Genomic DNA, 21,707 nt, shown 5'->3' with positions numbered 1-21,707 from the left:
CACACCCTCCTCAGGATGCCGCGCATGCGCGGGCGGGCGCTGGAGAAACGCTGCGCTGGGTTCTGTGTCAGGCCCGTAGGTCTGGGGAGGCGCTGCGCCCCGGTGTCTCCATCTTCCCGGGAACAAGCCCCCTCCCGCCCCTGGTCAGACCGCACCGCCCCCTCCCCGATAACCCTAACCGTTCGAGCGCTGTCTCCACAGAACGCGGGGACCAGGTCCCAGGGGGGCAGGAAGACGCTGCGGCAGGGGCCCCAGGAGGCGGCCACACGGGCAGACAGAGCGCAGGACGGCGGGGTGCACGGGGTCCCGGCGGTCGGAGCAGAGGGGCCAGTCCGCAGACACGGGACTCCGACGCCTTGTTCGGTTTGGGGGTTGGGGCGGGAAACGCCTACTCGGAGCGTCACAAGTTGATTTCTTAGGTGCCAGTCCTGGTCCGCGGGCGGGACTTGGGAAGCTCAGGAGACGGAAGAGTCCACGGAGGGGCCACACGTGTTCTCCCGGATTCCCTCGTCGGCGCTGGTTTTCAGATCGCACAAGGAGCAGAAGCTCAATATAAAAGCTTCACAACAGGCTAAATGAGAAAAGGGCTGCTGACCACCTTCCTGCCTCCCGGGGGCGTAAGGACGCGCTGTTTGCAGACCAACGCTGAAGAAAACCCTCAAAAACCCGTCGAAGTCAAGGTGGGTGGTGGCGCGCCGCGGTTTTACAAAACCCCAGCCTCGGGGGCTTCTTGGGATCAGCCACCGAGAGGGGGCGTTCCTCCCCGTGTCGCACCGCAGTCTCGCGGGGAGCCGGCCGCGCACAGGAGACCCGTCGAGCTGCCCTCCCCATTTCGGGATGCGGAGCGGACGGACGCGCGCGCCCGCGGGACCTGCCTGCTGGGCTGGACGATCTCCAGGCCTCGCAGGGCGAAAGGCGGGTCTTCGAGCGCCAGGCACCAAACCCACAGAAGAGGGAGCAGCAGGAGTCACCGGGCACACGGCCCGAGTCACACGGTCCCCAGTTTGGCTGGGAAGCGACTGGAAAGTAAGCTCTGTCTGAGGGAATGTGACTTTGCCGATAACTCTTCCCACGCAGACTCGTGATGAAAAGGCCCCGACGGTCGCCTGCCCACTGCGCACCTGCCTGCAGATGTCTTCTCGCTGGGCCCTGCTGGCTCCCTGCGGAGAGTCGGGGACTGCGCCAGGAGCCGCTGGTCTCGGCTTTGTCTCTACTCGGTTTCAAACCGAGTGTCCCACCTCGGCCCGCGGGATCCGCGCCCCTCTCTCCCGGGTCTGCGTTCCTTTAACTAGCCCACAGCGCCCACGCAGCAGACAACCACGTGCACGGATCTCAATGCCTCGTGGGAAACTGCGCGGCTGGGAGGGTTTGGCAGGAAGATGGAGGGGCCCACGAACAGGTTCTTCCTCGACCCTCTGAGGACCCCGCTCCTCGCCATAGTCCCGGCCCCCCGGGGCCCGCGCCCCTGCTTCCAAAGCCTCACCGACTGGGCGTCCCGCAGCACGTGGGGAACAGGCTCCGGGTCGGTTCGGTGCTGCCGCAGTGGGTTCCGGAACCTTCCTGTGCATCGGGGCAGAGATTTCTCTCCCTACCCAGGAACCGCCAGCGCGCTTTTCCCGCCCGGGGACTAGCAGGGACCGTGCCCTGAGTCCAGAAGGGCAGAGTTCCCGCACAGTACAGGGCTCAGGCCGCAGCAGACAGTGGGCACCGCCTTCATTCGGAGAACTCGGGGCCTCACGCTCCGGACAGTGGCCTGGGGTCCTCCGGTCGCCTCCTCCGAGAGCGCAGAGCGAGTCCACTCAGGCGTGGGGCAGGAAGGGTGGGCATGGGCGCACTCGCCGGAATGGAGAGGTGCGGACAGCCGCCCCAGGGTGCCCAACACGGTGTCACAGGGACAAGTTCCCCGCAAAGGGGCGGTGGCAGCGGCCCCTTCCTCACAGCCCGCTTTGGCCCCAGGTCCGCTCCCTGAGACCACCGGTGTCCCTACCACGGAGCCCTCTCAGTGCCAGAGAACTGACCGCAGGTGAACTTCCGACCACCTCGCTTCACCACATGGTACCGAACAGTGTCGCTGAGGCCCCGGCCCGGCCAGGCTGCCGCTGAGGCCCGGACTCCAGCAGCGACGCTCACGTTTCTCCCCGAGCTCCACAGCCCACGATCTCACTGGCAGGCGCCCAGCCGTGGCCACTGCGCCCGCCCTGGCGATGCTCCTCTGGGGTCTCCCCTTGTCTCCAGGTTTAGCTGCTCATTGGTTGGGGTTCTGCTTTGTTTTGAGCGTTTGTTGAGTTGGCAAAGGCGGGGTTGCGAGGGCAGGCACGGGGCTTTGCCCATCGCGGGGCCTCTCCAGAGAGTTCCCCAGAGGCGAGGCTCTGACTGCAGCAGCCGGGGACCTGCTGTGGCCCACTGGTCCCTTAGACAGCATTTCCAGGGCTGACCGCCCGGCCTGGACGGGTGCGCAGAAAGCCCAGGAGAACGAGCAGAGACAGCACCGCACCCACAGCTCCTCAGGCACCACCGGGACTCTCGTCACTGCTCGTGACTCAGGAGATTCCGCTGACCAACGCCCCGGGGAACCTGGAGAACAGCAGCCCCCAGAGCAGCTAGAGAATAGGAGCCGCTCACTACCACTCACAAGGCTGCAGGCTGCGGAGGGCACTTCGCCTGCGGACACAGCGCGCACTGCGGTCAGCACCACAGCAGAGGCTCAGACCAGCCCCCAGGCTGGGAGGGCACAGTCCTGCCTTCCGGGGCCTCGCGGAACCCCCGACAGCCACACCCTCCTTGCCCTCTGTCACGATCCCGGTGACACAAGCACCCTCCACTGATGGCAGGAGCCAGCATGCCGGGAACACAGGCGCCCACCAGCCTCGTCCTCACTCTGTGTCACTGACCCTGTCCCCCGGCAAAGCGGAGCCGGACTCGGACTGGAAGGCTGGGAGGCGCTCGGTGAGGAGGGGCAGGGAGAGGTGAGGGGGACCCAGCCCCCAGGCTCCTCGTGGGGCTCAGCTCAGGGCCGTCCTCACTCGGGTCCTGTGTAATGCACCACGGGGACAAGTGTGGAGGTGGTGTCCTGAACTCCGAGCTCCAGGGGCTGAACTGCGACAGGGCACCTCTTCTTTCTCTGCGGGAGGAGCAAGCAGACGCAGGACCTGAGGGTGGGCTCGGCCGCGCGGCCTGGAGGAAAGGGGATGTTTTTCTCCTGTAAGCAGCTGCTGTCTCGGGGTCTGGAGTCACTGAGGGGAGCCCAGAGGAGGTGGACGGTGGGGACGGAGGACCCGGGGTCACCTGGGCACAGCCTGGACGTGGAGGCAGCCCCGAGGGGAGGGGTTGAGCCCGAGTAAACAGACTCCCCCTCCCGGAAGACAAGGCTGCGCTGCGGGGTGGCCGTCTGGGACGCTGGCTGCTGGGGCTGGAGGCACAGGGCAGTGCCCTCCCGCAGCGTCCAGGTCTCGACGCCGGAACCTGTGCGTGCGTGGCTTTCACAGCAAGGACAGTGAGGGGGGTTCTCCCGGGTTGTGACAGGGGTCCTCACAAGAGGCACACACGTCACTCCCTCAGAAACACATCTGCACCCCTGTCCTCAACGCAGCATCATCGTCCACAGCACCTCAGGCACAGACACAAGCCCGTGTCCGCGGTGGAGGAGTGGACACGGGGGTGTGCACTGTGCATGTGGATGTGAGGGATGCGGTTCGGCCATGAGCCAGGAGGAGACCCGGCCATTTGCAGCAGCACGGACGGCCCGGAGCGCGTGCGCTAAGCGCAATGAGCCGGAGGAAGACCGGCTGCTGGGGGAGCTGAAAACACGGGCCCACGGGGACAGAGAGGAGACGGTGGGGGGGAGGGTGGCAGGGGCAGATGTGCAGTCACAGGTGGGTGAGTTCTGTGTGACAACTGCCATTAACAACCCCGGACACTCCCTGGAAGGTCACCAAGAGAGTAGATCTTACACGCTGTCGCCACAGAAAAACTAATGGCGGGAGGTGACAGGAGCTCAGGGCCCCGTTGTGGCATCATTTTGCAGCACTTCTGCCCGACAGAGCGTCGCGTGGCCCACACAGTACTGCCTGTCAGTCCTGTCACAGTAAAGCTGGGACAGGAGAGGCAGGAGGGTCAGGGAAAGGGTGAGGGGGAAGCAGGGTCCGGGGCCACATCAGCCCGGGAGACCCCGTCCACCCTCCTGCCCAGAGCTGTGGGCACTCGATTTCTGTTGTTTGTGTCCCCTGGTGGTGAGTTGTGACAGGGGCCACAGACGCTGGTACCCACACCACTGGCACACTCACCTGGACCCCACAGGCTGAGGGAGTGGCTGGCTGGCACTGGGACCCCTCAGCTGAGGGGTATGTGGTGGTTTGCTTGGTGCCCAGCAGCCCTGCAGGACGGAGGGGCAAGACGGAGGGAAGGGAGGAGGCGCTGTGCACACGTGTGGTTGAGGGCTGTGGGGGCCAGATGTGCATGGGTGCCGCGTCCAGAGGACTCAAAAGGCCAGGAACACCCAAGTCCAAACTTCTTTGTTGGGGTCAGAACATGGCCAGCACCAGCTACCCTCCCCCTCTGAGAAGTCCTCCTCCCTTCGGGACTGAGGCCTCCATGGCTGCAGCCACGCAGGCCCTGTGCCTCATGATGCTAAAGATGGAGGGGGTGGTGAGGGTGCCTGCCATGGAGGTGGGGCTGCCTATGCCCTTGCCTGCCTGTCGGGGACCAGAGGGAAGGCCTGGGGCTCCAGAAATCGGGGAGGAAGTCGGACCCTGGGTGGCGTTGGCCAAGGGGGAGGGGAAGCGGGTGGAGGCCTCGCCCGTCACTGTGAAGCCCCAGACGCAGGACCTAGGTGGGGCAGCCTCTGTGGTGGGCCTGCCATTGCCACTAGGTCACACCCAGGTGTTGTCCTGGTGGGAAAGAGAGCTGCAGCACTTGGAGATGAAGCCTCAGACCTGGAAGGACTTGATGCTGCTGAGCAAGTGGCCTTTGCCATGGAGGGTGGGACCTTGATGCTGACCAAGGTGCCCAGGTGCTGGGCGAGGCTGAGACTGTAGTCCCTGTGGACGATCAGCAGCCCCCGGGGGTGGCCTCACTGGCAGAACTTGCTCCAGGGCCAACACAGATTTGTCCCTGCCCACACACACCAGGGTGAAGGGGACAGTGACAAAGCCCAGGTCCTTGCTAAAGCAATGGTTGCTCTCAGAGAGGGGTTCCAACATAGAGCAGGGGATGGAGCTCCAGATGCAATTGACCCTGGGGCCACTGCTCGGGGCTGGCATGACCCGCATGATGCTGCGGCTCCCCAAGGAAGCGGACACCCTGAAGCAGACTGGGTCAGAGCGGATGCTATGCTGGCAGCACTTCTGTGGGGCAAACAGGGCCAGCTTGCTGAGGAAGAGCCGTGGGGTCAGCAGCCTCACCTGGTGGTGTCCTAGGAGTGTGGCAGGCCCAGCTGGCACCACAGGGCCCAGCTGCACATCTTCACCAGCCCCGGGCAGCTGTCCTCATCCCACCACCTGTGAAAAGGGATGGGCATGTGGGCAGAGGACCAGCCCCACCAGCAGCCCAAGAGGAAGAGCAGTGAGTGGAGGGGAGGGTGGCCTGCCCCCACACCCCACACTCTCTGGCCTGGAGGGTGCACAGGGCACCCAGCACCAGCTCCATGACTCACCCTCATCTGTACAGGGACCGGACACAGGTGCACGGCCCTTCCCTGCAGCCCAAGTCTGAAGAGCCAACACCTCTTCATCAGATGGGCACCACGACTGCACTGGGGGCCGGCCTGACCTGACACATGTGGGGTCACCCTAGCACCAAGCAGAGGGCAACAAAGGGGGGGGGGATTGGGACAACTGCAATAGCATAATCAATAAACATTTTTTTAAAAAGATTGCCAGAGCTTAAACTAAGTGTGAACAGAAATCTATTCAAGTGCAGGCAAGGGGTGTGAGCCTGTGAAGAAATGCACTGAGCAAATGTAGGGTCTCGGCCCTGGACAAGAGTCTTGGGGCTGTGCCATTAAGGGCTGATGGCCACTGTTGTGGATGGAGCCGAATGAACCCACAGGTGTGTGCACAGGGGTTAGAACAAGCCTCGTTGGTCACTGGTTCAGATGGGGTCTGGGGTCAGACCAAATACATGGCCTTCCGTGGTTGCAGGTGGCTGAAGCCAGGTGTGTGGAACACAAAAGCCAGGTGTGTTATCTCCTGCACACGTGCTGCTGCTATAAGTAGAAATTCTTGGTATATAATATAAATTCACTGAGTCAAGATGTATTGATCCTCTAAAATTAATCACTTCCTTTTGATCTTTGCTCAAATGTCCTTGCATTCAAGAGACCTTCCTTATTGTCCTAAGGTTGAATCCCCCTCACCCTCCCCACCCTGTCACTGCCAGTCAGCCCACCACAGGGGTGCCATTTGCTCTATCTCAGGCGCTCTCCTCCCTGGGAAGGTGCTGGGTTTTGCGTCCGGCTCCATTTTCAGCACCCAGGACAGCGCCTATTACAGCGTGTGTGCGCCCATGCGCGTGCATGTGCACTTGCACATGTGTGCACTTCAGGAAGTATTTATGCTAGGAAAGCAATGCTCCGATCCTAGAGGAAACCAGAGCATCTCGAAGAGGAACAAACAGCATTATAAAACATGAACCCTGGACTCTGCATTTCAGGGAGAGGTTCTGGAATGCTCTATGAAAAAGCGTGAGGAAATGGGAGTGCCCTGCCCTGACTCGGAAGATCACTTATGAGCACCTGCACACACTTGAAACCCTCGGAGCCTCGGGTCCCAGCTCTGTCTAACAGGACCCACACCACCCCGGGCGCCCAGAGTATTAAATGGCTTTACAGCTGTGTCCTTTGACATGCTGATGAATCGGAATGAGTGCATAGACGGTTTGGGGTCATTCTCTGGTCAGCTTCACTCTTGGATTTGTCTGGCTCTCAGTGGCTCTTGTTAGTTATTTACTCCCCTGACTTCATCCATGCGGGGGTTTGGCTGATGCTAATGGCACCTGTGGGTCTCTGTTATCTCTCTCCTTGACCGGGGTGATTTAAGCTATTCACTCTCTGGTTGGGGAGGAGACATCCGCTCCTATGTGTCCTTGGTTAGGGAAGATAAGATCCCGTGATTTCTTAGCTGGCTGTTACTTGCTCAGCTGTCTCAGGTTCCCCATTCCACTTGCCAAGGAATTTCCTACCTTCTTACTAACCTCCCTCACCCTGACCCTAACGACAAGAAGTGATTCTGAATCTGGCCTCTGACATTGACCACTGACCCTTTCCCTGACCTTGGTCCAGACTCAGACTCTTACCTTGACCTTTAGTCCTAACACTGGCCCTGTGATTTTTCCATAACCTTATCATGGAAAGTATGGATTTGTAAAAGGCATATTATATTACCCTCGATGTGACAATTCAAGTTTTGACCTTCTGGAAGGATGCTCTTGGTAGAGGTCACAGCCTTTCTTTGTAAAGGCTTGAGGTGGGTCTAAGCCCCTTAGTTTTGAGGAAGAAGCCTGGTGGCGGGAGCAGAGTGGGTGAGGGCAGCCGGGTCAGGCTGGGTAAAAGCTTCAGCGAAGTAACCCTGTGCGTAGCTAGAATAGGAACTGTCACACAGGCACATCCATTCAGTGCTCCCTCTTGCTATAGTCACTATTCCCGTCCACAGAGAAGAGAAACTGACAGCCGGCGCTCAGGGCCGGGCTCCGCACACACAGTGCTGTAACCTGCTCTTATGGCGTCTCAGAACAGGCTGTACACAGTGGGCAGGCTGGGAAGCACCCAGGCCCGCCAGCCTCGCCTCTCCCAAGAAATGGGAATTCCGCGCAGCAGCGAGCATCCAGGCTGGGTGGGTGCCGGCCCATCTGAAGCCTCGCCTCCACCTGCACAACTCCTGGGGACCACCTGCAGGGCAGGATTCCCTGCTGCCCAACAGGCTGCTGTCCCTGCACTCACTGCCCTCCCTGCAGACCGGCTGACCCTTCGGGCCCTGCCCATCCACAGGGAGGTGCGACCAGCCTCCGGACCCAGCTGGGCGGAACGAGGGTCTGCCCAGCTTCGTGCTCACCTCTGCACCCACCGGAAAGGAGCAGCAGAAACTGCTGCTGCGCCCCAGAGCCGTTGCTGCCACGGCAAATCCGTGGTCTGCGCGGTAAGAGGCGCCGCAGACAAAGGCCAAAGCTCCGCACCCGAGTAGACCGTCCGGAAGCACGTGCTGCAGTGCCAGCGACGCCAGCGACGCACCCCCTGGGGAGGCCTCTACACATGCGCAGATCACAGATTCCTGCTATTCGCCAGTCGGACTCCGCCCGCGGAAGTCTGCACACGGCCCTCCCCTCTTCCATTGGCTTTAAGGATGCCCACCAGCGCGGGCCCCAAGGGATGGCGAACGGAGCACACCGCGCACGCGTGCTTCGGACGCCCCGCCCTCGCGCGGGCTTTCCCGCGTCCCAGCAGACGCTCCCGCTGCCTGGCGCCAGGGAACTGAGAGGATATGGCGACGCGGCCCGGGCCATCCGGGGCGGAGCCCCCGGGATCCGCGGGCCGGGCTGGGCAGGCCGAAGGTACTGCTGGGCGGCGCGGGCCTCCGTGGGGAGCGCGGGCGGGCTGCAGGAGGCCTGCCCCTCAGAATCCGGCGGTCGGGCGGACGGTTGGCGGCGAAGGCTGCGCTCAGCGCAGTGCGGGCGGCGCCGGAGGAGGACGTCTGACCGGTGACCGCAAGGAGCGGGGGTCCTGCGGGGAGCGCAGAAGTGAGGGGCTCATTAGTCTCGTTTGATGTCCTCCGGGGCCCGTGTGGTTGCGACTTGGGCCGCAGCGGCCCCTCGGGGGTCAGAGGGCACCGCGCGGCGCTAACGGCCGGCCGTGGCGGCGGGGACGGCCCTGGACCTCCGGCGCCCCCGCACCTGCCCTGGGTCTCCACCGATGGAGCGCCTGGCAAGGGCGTGCAGGCGCTGTCGGTTCTGTTTCTGCAACGTTTAAGTACATTTGAAAGTATGTCAAAGGAAGTCACACGGAGGGGGCTCAGCTAGCCGGCCCCAGGGCTTCGCTGCTGCCCCGCGGGTCCTCCGGGGACACGCACGGCAGGCCCGACTGCCAGGCCGAGGGCCGCATTTGCGCCCCGCGGAGCGGACCGACGCTGAGAGCTGCGGCCGCGCGGGACGCGCGAACCCTGCGCCGCCGTCCTTTCCGCGTCCGACCGCAGCAGGCGCCGCTCTGAGGCCGCGGCGCGCGGTCCTGAGCAGGTGACGGAGGGCAGCGGCGTCCTCGGAAGGTGGCCGCCCAGTGCCTGGCGGTCTCAACTTCCGTGACGGTGGAGGCCGTGCGTCGTTTCGCCATCCCTTGGCCATTTGTGTAGTTTTGGGTTCACTTCCCTGCTCTCCTGTAGAGAGGATGGTTTAGCTTCTCCAAATTGAGTAGTTGGTTGGTGGGTTGATTTTTTTAAAACTTTAAAAATATATTTTATTTAATTCTAGAGAGGGGAAGGGAGGGAGAAACATCAATGTGCGGTGGCTTCTCGCGCACCCTACTGGGGACCTGGCCCGCAACCCAGGCCTGTGCCCTGACTGGGAATGGAACCGGTGATTGCTCCAGCCACTGAGCCCCACCAGCCAGGGCTACAACTTTGTACTGTGTAAAATTTAAACATATACAAAGGTCGGAGACAAGTGTAATTACCCCACAAATGTGTCTTTCAGCTTCAGAGATGATCAGGTTTGCTCTTTGTCCTCACCCACTCCATCGGTCATTCAAAGCATTCCAGGCATCAAAGCACATAATCCGCAAATACTTCCATGTATTCTCTACAAGTTATCTACAGGGCCAGTACTCTCCAGAAAACTGAACACAGTGCCATTAGCTACATAATTCCTTTGTTTCACCGGGTGACAGGTCAGTTTTCAAGTTTCCCTGATTGTGTCATCAGCAGTTTCAAAAGTGCTTTTGTTTGAATCAAGATCGATGTGTGGTCCATTTTTCCTGAGATTAGTTAACATGTCTCTTTAACAATCTCTTCAAATCTGCAAGGGTCTCCCTGTTCCCCAAAATTTATTGTTAAAGAAGGGGGCTGCTTTTCCTGTGGAGCTTCCCGGTCTGAATGCTGCCCGGTTCATACCCATGAGCGATGTAACCTGTTCTGCCTGTGTTTCCTCTGAGTTGGTATTTAGATTGAGAGGCTTAGTAAGTACGTGTCATTCTTGGTCAAGAGCCCTATACGAGCACATCAAGTGTCCCATAAAGTCTGGTTACCTTTACTGTGATGATAATGCCCTTAGTAATAGATCTACTTCACTAGGGGGTAAAAGAATAAATGCCTATATTGATTACAAGCCAGTCAGTATGAAATATTTTACTGGGGAGCTTCATAATAATGATTGTTGTACATAGAGAAGCTATTTGTATTTATATGTCCTTAAGTGAGACATCTTACTAAATTGTCTTACTGTTCCCCGTAGGTTTTTTAAAATAAGATTCTCTAGCGCTTTCCAGTTGATTGTGCTGTCTGCCACTTACTGTGAGTTCTGATTCCTTGCTTCCAGCTTTTCATGTCCTTCCTTTCTTTTCTTTCATTGTTATATCAGGAGTTTGACCAAACTTTGAACAGTATCAGCAGGGAGGGTGCATCCTGTCCTGCACCCTGAGTTTTATTAAGGGGATATCTGTGTGGCATTTCACCCTTTAGGAAAAGCTGACCATGAAGAGACTCGGTTTGTCTCGTGCAGGGTGCACTTCAGGACAAGGAGCAGGGGCACCGGTCTGGCCAGAGACCTGCCGTTGGCCCACCTCAGTCCCAGCCCAGGCTGGCAGACCCTTCCTCAGGCTTCTCTCTCACAGGTTCTGAGACATCCCGTTTTATCTCCACAGGGACAGCCGAGTCCTCACAGAAAATTGAAGACTTGATGGAAATGGTGAAGAAGTTGCAGAAAGGTCATATGTCTCCTTTATAACTCAGGCTCAGACAGAAATGGACTCATTTCCAGACCCCTCAGTTCATGGCCTTGGGAAATGAACTCATTCACTCTTAACTTTTAAAACTTAATTTCTTTAAATAAAAATATGGACCCATGATCCAAAATTAAAATATAAGCAGATAGCAAGCAAAACATTTTCTCAAAACGCAGTTGCAGCCCCCTTGCTGACCACCCATTTGATTTCCCCTGCATTCAATTAAACCCACGTTTCCACCTCCATCTCCCCGTCCTCCACACCCCCCACTCACCCACTGCCACATGTACCTCCCAGCCAGGATGCCATCTCAGGGCAGACCTCTGTACCCACTGCCTCCTACTCCTACCCATGGAGTACAGAGCCTGTCCCCTTCCTTGATTCAGGGCCCTGGAGCCTTTGCTGTATCTGAAGAATCATGTCCCACTCCTTCCATCTTTAATCCCTTTCCCTGTATTTCTCCTGACTACGGTAACCACAGCCTGAGTCAGAGTCTCAGTGTATCTGTTCCTTATCTCCCCTACCTGCAGTGAGAGCCCCCGAGGGGCTCCCACCCGCCCCTGCCTGCCCTGCAATCAACTTCACTCGCCTTCTTTCCTTCTGCAGCGGGAAGCCTAGAGCCCCGGGTTGAGGTCCTGATTAACCGGATTAATGAGGTTCAGCAAGGTGAGCTCAGGAACCTTGGCTCTTAAGCCAGGTGTAGCCATGTGAGTTGCAGGACCCCTTGTTCAGAAATTACTGTTTCACAACAGCACCAGCAGGGTGTTGAACCAAGCAGATCCCAAAGCAGTAGTTAGAGGCGTGTGCCCATTGACCTGGGCCTGCTGCCAGCACAGCCCGACAGGAAGGCCTCTGGAAACCTCATTTTCCTGTTTTGTAATATCTGGGTCCCTCTAGGTTTGCTTGAAGACAAATGTAAAATGTTACTCTTTGCAAGGAATGGTGCAGTTGGAAGCTGCATTTTCACAATGTCTGTCCTTCTTTTTGGGACAGCAAAAAAGAAAGCCAGCGAGGAGCTAGGCGAGGCCCGGACTGTCTGGGAGGCCCTGCAGAAGGAGCTGGACTCACGTAAGCGCTCTAGGACTCACTCCAAGGTCCTCAGTGGCACACCTCCCTGAACCCAGTATTGCATATACTCAGCCTCTTTGCTGTGGTCAAAGGCCTCTACCCCCTCTCCAACCTCAGGTCCTACCATACTTCCACTTCAGGGCTTTTGCTGGGCTCTTCCCTCCAGATAATATACGATCCGGTTGCTTTACATCATCATTCAGCTTTCAGCTCAAATGTTCCGTGGTCAGGGAGAACCCATCCCAATCATCCCATCTAAAGACAGCACCCTGTACCACCTGATCACACATCCCACTGCTGGTGTGTTTCTTCACAGCCCTTACTCACGTGATGTGTAGCTCTCCGCTCTCTGTAAACACCTCTATTCCGCAGGGTCCTCACAGCCACCCATTACCGACATCAGGGCCCTTTGGTGCTCACAGAGAGTGTGGAGGAAATTTGCCTTGAGGCGTTCACACTGGTATTTCAGGGTAGGGCTGTACCAAACTGCCCAGGTGACCGTGGGCAAGCCCAGTCCCTGAGGGTGCATTGAGCGGTCCCTGAGGACTGAACTTGTGGCTGTGTTTTCCAGTGAGTGGAGAGAAAGTGCGCCTGAAAGAGACCTTGAACAAAAAGCAAGGTAATTGCGGCTACACCATCCCCAGGTTTGTGCCTTTGCTGCCCTTGGGAAGCTCACTGCCTACAGAGCCGCCGAAGCCTTTCGAAACTGGAATCAGCTTGCATGCCTCCTGTGGCTCCCACCAGACTTGCAGTCAGTGACAAAGTCCCGTCAGGTGTCCATGAGGTGCCACAGGATGGGACCCTGTTACCTTTCCACAAACCTGATGTTGTGAGGGGCTCTATTGGAGCCCCCGGTCCCTCTCCCTGCAGAGACCCTCCGGACCCTCAGGCTGCACTGCCAGGAGAAGGAGAGTGAGGCGCAGAGGTGAGAGCTCCGCATGGCCACCTCTGCCCTGCTTTGCCCTCTGGTAAAGAAAGGAAGGGATGCCTCGCAGCCCATAGCTCTTATTTTCTCCTTCGGTCAGAGGGAAAGGCCACGGGCGTGTCTTCTCATCTCACTCCTACAGTTCTGTCACAGTGGTCTCACCGGGATACTCGTTCTTTGGCTACAACACCAATTCAGTCCCTTTAGCTGGTTTTCATTCTATGCCTTTTGCTCTTGCCCATCTGTCTGTTCATTTAGGGATTGAGCCAACCCTCTGTCCACTCAGCCTCTCACCACTCAGCCACTCTCCTCCCACCCACTCAGCTATTTGTGCTTCCCCCTCTCCACCTCCTGAACACTTACATGGCTTAGCTTGTAGCCAGAGGCACCAAGCCCTGGCTTGCTAAGACTGGGCCTGTTTGGGGAAGTCAGAGGAGATTAATGTGTGTGTGCTTCTGCACTTGACCACATCCATGTTGACCTCCCTGATCCTCACAAAGGTATTTCCAAGTGCCGTGTGCTTATGCCCCCCACGAAATGATAGAGAAGGACCTCCACCTAGAAGGCTAGAGCAGACCTTGGGAGAGGGAGGGAGCAGCCCCACCCAAGCCACCTCCTGGAGATGCGTTTGGAGAAAACGTCTGAGGGCTGCCTCGCCTCTTCGCAGGAAGCATATCCTGCTGCAGGAGTACAAGGAGCGGATTTCTGTGCTGAACTCCGAGATTGAGGAAGAGAAGCGCAAACAGAGGCAGCTGAGGTAAAGCCCAGTGCTTGGGGGGGTGGGGTGCTGGAAAGGGTGGTGAGTGTGGGTAATGTCAGGGATGGGGTCAGAAGAACTAGCTGAGCTGCCAGTCAAGGCAGTGAAGGTGCTTCAAGCAGAGCAAGGAACATGGGCAGTGCCCTGAGGCTGTGAATGAAAACCCCTGGCCTGGGCCAGGTTGTGAGGGGTTGCACCCCATGACCCCTCATCCTGTGTGGTTGGCCCCCAGATTGGATTTCGAGGAACAGTTGGAAGAGTTAATGGGCCAGCACAAGGACCTCTGGGAATTCCATGTGAGTTACTGAAAGCCACCTTCCCTATCTTTCCCAATAGAACCAAACTTCAGGGCCATTCTCAGGCCTCCTTTCTGTTCCCTGCTACACACACGGCCCAAGCAAGCCCTGGGGGCTATACGTGAGAATTCCCTCCAGTCAGAGCCTCGGCACCCCCCTCACTGCCACTTTCCTCCTTGTCACTGGTCTGCCTGCCCATCCCCGCTGCCTTCCCAGGGCCCTTCAGTGGTCAGGACGGATCTTGATGACCCAAGGGGAGGGGTCATCCATCAGGGAGATCCATGGATATGTTTGGGGACATCACAGCACAGCAGTGGAGAAGCTGCAGTGTTGCCACCAAGGATCCCTACCTTCCAACCAGAAAATTGGCAGAGAGGGCGAATGTCAGATGGAAGGGCTCAGTGAGGGGCCGCACAGAGAGAAGAGGAGGAGCCACAGTGCTGGGCCAGCAACTGATTCTCCAGAGGAGAGCTCTGTCTTGTAGTGTTGGCTGGCAGCATCAACATTTATTCTAATTATTAGAATAAATAATTGCCCCAGGGCTGCTTTCAAAGCTTAGGAAACTCCTGGACAATAGCCTCTTCCGGAGCCTCTCCAGCTCAGCCCCACAGGCGTCTGGGCAGAAACAGTTCCAAGCAGAGGCAGTGGCCAGTGCAGCGGCCCTGAGGCCGGACGGTGCCTGGCATGCTTGGCAGGCCAGAGTGGTGGGAAGCACAGCGTGCTGAGTGAAGACTAGGTCCGGGTAGGCCTCTCTGAGATGAGTGGGGGAGGCAGGAGTGTGCATGGGCCTCCTTTCTACCCCCTCAGAGGCCAGAGCAACTGGCACAAGAGATTGGCAGCCTGGACAGCAGCAAGGAGCAGTTGCTCAAGGAAGGTGAGAATGGGGAGGCCCTGGTCAGCCCCAACTTGCCCTGCCCTGCCCCGCCCAACTGTCCCTTCCACTACAGAGAAATTGGTGGAGGCAAAGCTGGAGGACGTGAAGCATCGTCTGTGCTCCCAGTTTGGGGCCAAGGGCTGCTCTGCCATCACTGAGGGGCTCTTCCTCCGCAGCAAGGAGGCAGCAGCTGCAGTGTAAGACAGGGACAGGGTGGGAAGATGGGGTGGAGGGAGGATGCTGCCAGCACAGGAGGATGATGCCCCCCACCCCGGCCCCAGGCACCTCTTCGAGGAGGAGAACAGAAGGGCCCAGGAGCTCCTAGATAACACTGCCCAGCGCCATGAGCAGCTACAGGAGAAGTGCAAGCAGCTGCAGCAGAAGAAGCAGAGGTGGGCATGGACCCTCCCCACCCCCCAGCCCATAGAGGAAGGGTGGTAAAGGGGGTCTCTTTCTCCTGCCCCTGCCTCCTGATCTCTGCAGGCCTTCTTGTGCCTCCCCCTTTCCACCCCTTTCTGTCTAGGCTGAAGGAGGAGCTGGAAAACCTCGGAGTCCAGGTCACTGTTCAAGCCCAGGACAAGCAAGAGGACATGGCCAGCCCAGGAGAAGCTGTGAGCCCTTGAGTCAAGTGGCAGAAATCAGGGACAGCTCAGGAAAGGAACTAGGGGGCAGGAAGGCATGGAGGGGGCCCAGGGAGTCCTCAGAGGATGTTCTTCAGGGAAGGGCATTATCACAGGGCGCAGCCAGGGCAAAGGTGTAGAAGCTGGCAGTGGTGGGGTGGGAAGGCGTAGGCCCCGGGAGGGTGTGGCTACAGGGACCCGTGGAGACTTCCATCTCAGACCCTGACCTCCTGCAGGCCAATCCAAAGCCCCTCAGAGTCAGTGAGGAGAAATGCTGCCCACCGAGCTGCCCAAAGCCATCCACCGAGCAGGGCCTGATACCATCCTAGGCAATGAGGCCCACCCTACCCTGGAGCTTATGGAATGGGCTTCAGGAAATAAAGGCTCTATTTCTGCACAGCTGTCTCAGCCAAGTTTTTGCCAGGGGCTTGGAGTTGGGCGGCTCAAGACCCCTGGCCCCAGAGAGTGGGGACATCCTTGGCCACACTCTACCTCTTGGCCTCAGCGGGCACTGAGAAGCTTCCCTAACCTCATAGCCTCTGGTCTGCTCATTTCTAGGACCTACTGGTCTGGGTCCCCAGGCAGAGGATGCAGGCCTGAGGCCCTCGCACAATAGACACAGGGGCTCTGAGAAGTCTCCCTATGACGGTCTCTTGCTCAGGTTTGGACTCCACAGAACCCAGAAACCCCAGCAATGAGGACCCAGGCGCTGCAGCCAGCCTGTCAGTTGCATGCTCATGGTCACCCCTGACTGGCTGAGAAAAAGAGTGTAACTGGAAGCTGAGTGTGCATTATGTTTTCGTGGGCACAGAACATGTAACTGAGACATTCGTTGCAAGAATATACTGTTAGCAAACCCCACTGTGTTTGGAGCCGGTCACATGGGGCTGTTTGTGCCTCTGAGGCTCGTTTCAGGTCCGCCCCTTGCATTGACCCAGTTGAGGGCAATGTTGGGAGTCAAGTCTGTGCTCCTGGGTCAGAGTACAGTGAATTAAGTCCAAGGAGGTTCCCTGTCTTGAAAGGCTCCCACACTCGGGACAGTGGGTGGTAGGGCTGGCTCCATGGAAGAGGAAGAGCACGTCTGGGGGACATTTGTGGAGAGCTCAGTGTCCAGCCTCAGATGCACTTAATTGTCTAGCTCTTGAGATAGAGTTGGTCATGCTGGTGGTGGGCGTGAACTGGCTGTGTCTGTCCTGTCAAACATGAGTCTTGTGAAATGAATATGTTCATGAATGACATAGGAACATGCTTCTAGAAAACTGCCATTGGCCAAGTCCCTGAGTAGAACTAATTCTGTAGACTTAGTTCACAACAGAAAGTAAATAGCTCAACTTCCGCCAAGATGGAGGTATAGGTGGATGTGCCGTGCCTTCTCACACAACCAAGTTTAGGGACAACTAAATATTAGCATCAGAAAACACAACCAGAACACGGAAAATTGAACTTTTCGGAAGTCCGTTAACAACAAATTCTTCAGCCCGACCGGTAAGGGGCGAAACCGGCGTCTGGTGAGGGGTTGCACAGGAGGACTCGGTCGGACGGACCCAGGCGCGGAATCCAGATGCGCGAATCCAGACGCACGGGTTCCAAACGCAGGATTGGACCTAGTGAGCGACCGAGCAACCCACCAGGTGAGCGACTGCAGAGGAGACAGTGGGGAGGCGGTGCTGCGTGTTGACTGCGGTCGCCTATTTGCCCGCGAGCGGACAGGCGAGGGAGTGGGCGCTTGGACCGGCCACGGCAGTAGAGGGCGCCGCCATTTCCCCACTCTGACCACGCCTCCACATACAGCGTCACAACCCAGCGACCTGGGAGTCCAAGGCGCCGCTTCTCACACTTAAAGGGCCAGAACAGACCAAAAATGTCGCAAGAAGACCTCAAAGCCCCAGAAATAAATCTAAGCGACGAAGAAATAGCAAAACTCTCAGACCCACAGTTTAAAACACTGGTCATCAGGATCCTCACAGATCTGGTTGATTATAGCCACAAATTAGAGAAACATATGAAGATTAAACTAATGGAAATTAATGGAATTCCACAGGAAACCAATAGCGATGAAAAGGAAACTGGGACTCAAATCAATGGAGTGGACCAGAAGAAAGCAAATAATGGCCAAACAGAAAAGAGTCAAGGAGAAAGAATTCAAAGAAATGAGGAGAGTCTTAGGAACCTCCAGGACATCTTTAAACACTCCAATATCTGAATTATAGGGGTACCAGATGGGGGAAAGGCACAGCCACCAGTGGAAAACTTATTTGAACAAATAATAAAAGAAAATTTCCCCAATCTGGCAAAGGAAATAGACTTCCAAGAAATCCAAGAAGCTCAGAGAGTACCAAAAAAGTTGGACTCAAGAGGAAACACACCAAGGCACATCATAATTACATTAGCCAAAATTAAAATGAAGGAGAGAATCCTAGAAGCAGCAAGAGCTAAGGGGACAATCACCTACAAAGGAGTCCCCATCAGACTGTCAGCAGATTTCTCAAAAGAGACCTTACAGGCAAGAAGGGGCTGGAAAGAAATATTCCAAGTCATGAAATCTAAAGACCTACAACCAAGATTGCTCTATCCAGCAAAACTTTCATTTAGAATGGAAGGACAGATAAGGTGCTTCTCAGATAAGATCAAATTCAAGGAGTTCATCATCACCAAGCCCTTATTATATGAAATGTTAAAGGGACTTATCTAAGAAAAAGAAGTTAAAGAAACATGAACAGTGAATGGACAACAAGCTCACAGTTATTAACAACCACACCTAAAACGAAAGCAAACTTAAAGGACAGCTAGATCAGGAGTGGAAACATAGAAATGAAGATCTCAAGGAGGGTTAGCAACAGGGGAGTGGGAGGAGGAGAAGGGGGGGAGAAGGTACAGAAAATAAGTAGCATAGACAGTAGATAGAAAATAGATGGGGGGGCAAGAATAGCATGGGAAATATAGAACCTAAAGGACTTGAGACACATGGACATAAACTAAAGGGGGGTAATGGGGGGCAGGGTGGAGGGGAATGAAGGGGGGAATAGAACAACTGTAACAGCATAATCAATTTAAAAATAAATAAATAAATAAATAAATAAATAAATAAAAATAATTAGCTCAATTGGTGAATAAAAGGCCTTTGACAAATGCAACACCTATTTATGTGAAAAAACAAACTCAGAAAGCCAGAGATAGAAGGTAACTTCATTGATACTTCCTGGTGACATGTCTAAGGCATGTCAGGTGTGTTCAATCACTCCGCCTACTGAAGTTCCAGACGGTGAAGCAGGAAACCAAGAGCAGAAGAACTGCTAATGTGCTTCAGAGATGAGTCTACAGATGTATTCCAGAATGGCTGAATGAATACAAAGGTTTGCTAAGTAGAGGTCAGTATTTAAAAAAATCTAATTGATGTGCATATATCAGGGCACAAGACCCAAAATAACAATGCTGAGGTGTCTACAGTTTATTGCAAGAGAATGGCACAGTATCGCAATAGCTTTCAGGTAAGGGTGAGCATCAGATAAGGGTATGCTTCCTGTCTGCGAGGTCTGCAGCCGCACTTCATGTCAGGAGCCACCCATGCACGTGTGCACAGGACACCTTAGAACCAGGGAGCCGGGTTCTTGCTGCAGAACAGCCCTCCTGGGCACGCACCAGGACCAGCTGAGAGCCTGGTCAGTCCTGCATTTCTCTCTCCTCAGTAAACAGTGATGAGACGTGCGGGGGACACCTGAACTCAGCTCACACTAGTGTTCAGCACGTGTCGTGCCTGGCTGGATCAGGTCTGTGTGGGGCAGCTGCACGCCTTGCTCCAGCAAGACAACTCAGCTGCTTACAGGCATGCTGGGATTCAGTAGCAAGTGGCAAAATGGAATTTTTAAAACTGTATTTACAGTAGCATAAAACACCATGCATCTTGGAATTAATGTAATGACAGGTGTGCACAATCCCCCAAACAGCCCCACATAAGTGGAGGTAGGTCGTGTTTGTGAGCTGGGAACTGATGGTAACGGTGCCGTTTCTGCCCACAGTGACACGTGAATGCTTTGCAAGTTCAATGAACATGTTTTAGGTCTGTGTAAGTATACATGAATATAGCATGGGTGTGTAAGTGTGAAAGATGCAAAAACCCAACATTCAAAGGTCACCAGCAACACAGCCCACAGCCACGTGTTGGCTGCCTGAGGGCGAGTTGTGCCCTGATTCTCGCCGTGCTTCATGTAAGTGGTATTGAGACAAGACTTTGGGCTTCAGAGTGAACGTGCAACAGATTGAGACTTGGGGCTGTTGTTGGGACGAGGTGAATGTGTTTTGCACGTAAGGACATCTATTCTTGGGGTTAGGGGCATGTTGAAACCCTAATCCCAACATGACTGCATTAAGAGGTGGGGCCACTGAGGGTGGAGGAGGTCCTGAGGGTGGAGCCCCTATGAATGGGACTGCTGCCCTTGTACAAAGAGGCCAGAGAGCTAGCCAGCGCTGTGAACATACCGGAGTCGGCCTGTATTCTTCAGCCAAATGCCCCTGCCTGGGTCGATCGCACATTTATACTCAAAGGGCCCCCACTCTCCCTCCCAACTGTTCCCACCATTTGGAGCAGCACTTCAGAATTTTCCTAAGGGACTTCCACCAAGATGGAGGCATAGGTGGATGTGCCGTGCCTTCTCACACAACCAAGTTTAGAGACAACTAAATATTAGCAACAGAAAACACAGCCAGAACACGGAAAATTGAACTTTTTAGAAGTCCATTAACAACAAATTCTTCAGCCTGACCGGTAAGGGGCGAAACCAGCGGCTGGTGAAGCGGGGTTGCACAGGAGGACTCGGTCAGATGGACTCAGGCGCACGGAATCCAGAGGCGGAATCCAGGCGCAGGGTTGGACCTAGTGAGCGACAGCGAGCGACCAGAAGAGCGACAGCAAGCGACCGCGGGGGGGGGGGGCAGCGGGGCTGCGTGTTGACTGTGGTCGTGCATTTGTGCGCAGGTGGACAGGCGAGGGAGTGGGCAGTTGGACCGGGGCCGGGCGGGTCCCCCCGGCAAGCGGCAGTGGAGGGCACCGCCATTTTTCTGCTCTGACCCCACCTCCACATACAGCGTTATAACCCAGCGACTCTGAGTGGCCCAGCCCAGGTGAACCACCTAAGCCTCTGCTCCTCACCCAGCTGGGAGAAACAGCAGAGGGGGCCGCCATTTCCCCGTTCTGACCACACCCCCACATACAGCGTCACAACCCAGCAACCTGGAAGTCCAAGGCGCCGCTTCTCATACTTAAAGGGCACGAACAGACCAAAAATGGCTCAAGAAGATCTCAAAGCCCCAGAGCCTATAAATCTAAGCGATGAAGAAATAGCAAAACTCTCAGACACACAATTTAAAACACTGGTGATCAGGATCCTCACAGAACTGGTTGATTATAGCCACAAATTAGACAAACATATGAAGGTGAAACTAATTGAAATGAATGCAATTGCACAGGACACCAATAGCAATGAAAAGGAAACTGGGACTCAAATCAATGGAGTGGACCAGAAGAAAGCAAATAATGGCCAAACAGAAAAGAATCAAGAAGCAAGAATTCAAAGAAATGAGGAGAGTCTTAGGAACCTCCAGGACATCTTTAAACATTCCAACATCCGAATTATAGGGGTACCAGAAGGGGGAAAGGCACAGCCACCAGTGGAAAACTTATTTGAAGAAATAATAAAGGAGAATTTCCCCAATCTGGCAAAGGAAATAGACTTTCAGGAAATCCAGGAAGCTCAGAGAGTAGCAAAGAAGTTGGACCCAAGAAGAAACACACCAAGGCACATCATAATTACATTAGCCAAAATTAAAATGAAGGAGAGAATCCTAGAAGCAGCAAGAGCTAAGGGGACAGTCACCTACAAAGGAGTTCCCATCAGACTGTCAGCAGATTTCTCAAAAGAGACCTTACAGGCAAGAAGGGGCTGGAAAGAGGTATTCCAAGTCATGAAATCCAAAGACCTACAACCAAGATTGCTCTATCCAGCAAAACTTTCATTTAGAATGGAAGGACAGATAAGGTGCTTCTCAGATAAGATCAAATTCAAGGAGTTCATCATCACCAAGCCCTTATTATATGAAATGTTAAAGGGACTTACCTAAGAAAAAGAAGTTAAAAAAACATGAACAGTGAAAGGACAACAAACTCACAGTTATTAACAACCACACCTAAAACGAAAGCAAACTAACAGGACAGCTAGATCAGGAGTGGAAACATAGAAATGAAGATCTCAAGGA

The 21,707-nt window shown here is 55.6% G+C and overlaps 1 protein-coding gene across 4 annotated transcripts; it reads left to right on the top strand.

The window, feature by feature from the left end:
- Window positions 1-8,434: 8,434 nt before the first annotated feature.
- SYCE1 (synaptonemal complex central element protein 1) lies at window positions 8,435-15,855 on the top strand. 4 transcript variants are annotated; one of them, XM_037159224.2, is made up of 13 exons: window positions 8,435-8,541; window positions 10,838-10,900; window positions 11,525-11,584; window positions 11,912-11,986; window positions 12,558-12,605; window positions 12,857-12,911; window positions 13,579-13,668; window positions 13,901-13,964; window positions 14,772-14,838; window positions 14,912-15,035; window positions 15,120-15,230; window positions 15,362-15,449; window positions 15,695-15,855. In XM_037159224.2, exons 1-13 carry the CDS (start codon window positions 8,472-8,474, stop codon window positions 15,785-15,787), a joined length of 1,008 nt encoding a protein of 335 aa, XP_037015119.2. In that variant the 5' UTR covers window positions 8,435-8,471; the 3' UTR covers window positions 15,788-15,855. The 4 variants fall into 4 exon arrangements, with proteins under 4 accessions (XP_037015119.2, XP_037015120.2, XP_053524355.1 ...); XM_037159225.2 differs by lacking the exon at window positions 8,435-8,541 and adding an exon at window positions 8,562-8,727; XM_053668380.1 differs by lacking the exon at window positions 8,435-8,541 and adding an exon at window positions 8,630-8,688.
- The last annotated feature ends 5,852 nt before the right edge of the window (window positions 15,856-21,707 follow it).

The sequence above is a fragment of the Artibeus jamaicensis genome, unplaced genomic scaffold (assembly GCF_021234435.1).
Source record: "Artibeus jamaicensis isolate MK-2021 breed Jamaican fruit bat unplaced genomic scaffold, CSHL_Jam_final contig_490, whole genome shotgun sequence".
Classification (NCBI taxonomy): Eukaryota; Metazoa; Chordata; class Mammalia; order Chiroptera; family Phyllostomidae; genus Artibeus; species Artibeus jamaicensis.
This window is presented reverse-complemented; position numbering and strand designations above follow the sequence as displayed.

Excerpts from the sequence above, each read along its gene's own strand:
- SYCE1 (XM_037159224.2), top strand. The coding sequence starts at position 8,472 with ATGGCGACGCGGCCCGGGCCATCCGGGGCGGAGCCCCCGGGATCCGCG. Across the intron at positions 12,912-13,578 it reads AAGGAGAGTGAGGCGCAGAG|GAAGCATATCCTGCTGCAGG; the intron begins GTGAGAGCTCCG and ends GCCTCTTCGCAG. Across the intron at positions 15,450-15,694 it reads TGGCCAGCCCAGGAGAAGCT|GCCAATCCAAAGCCCCTCAG; the intron begins GTGAGCCCTTGA and ends GACCTCCTGCAG.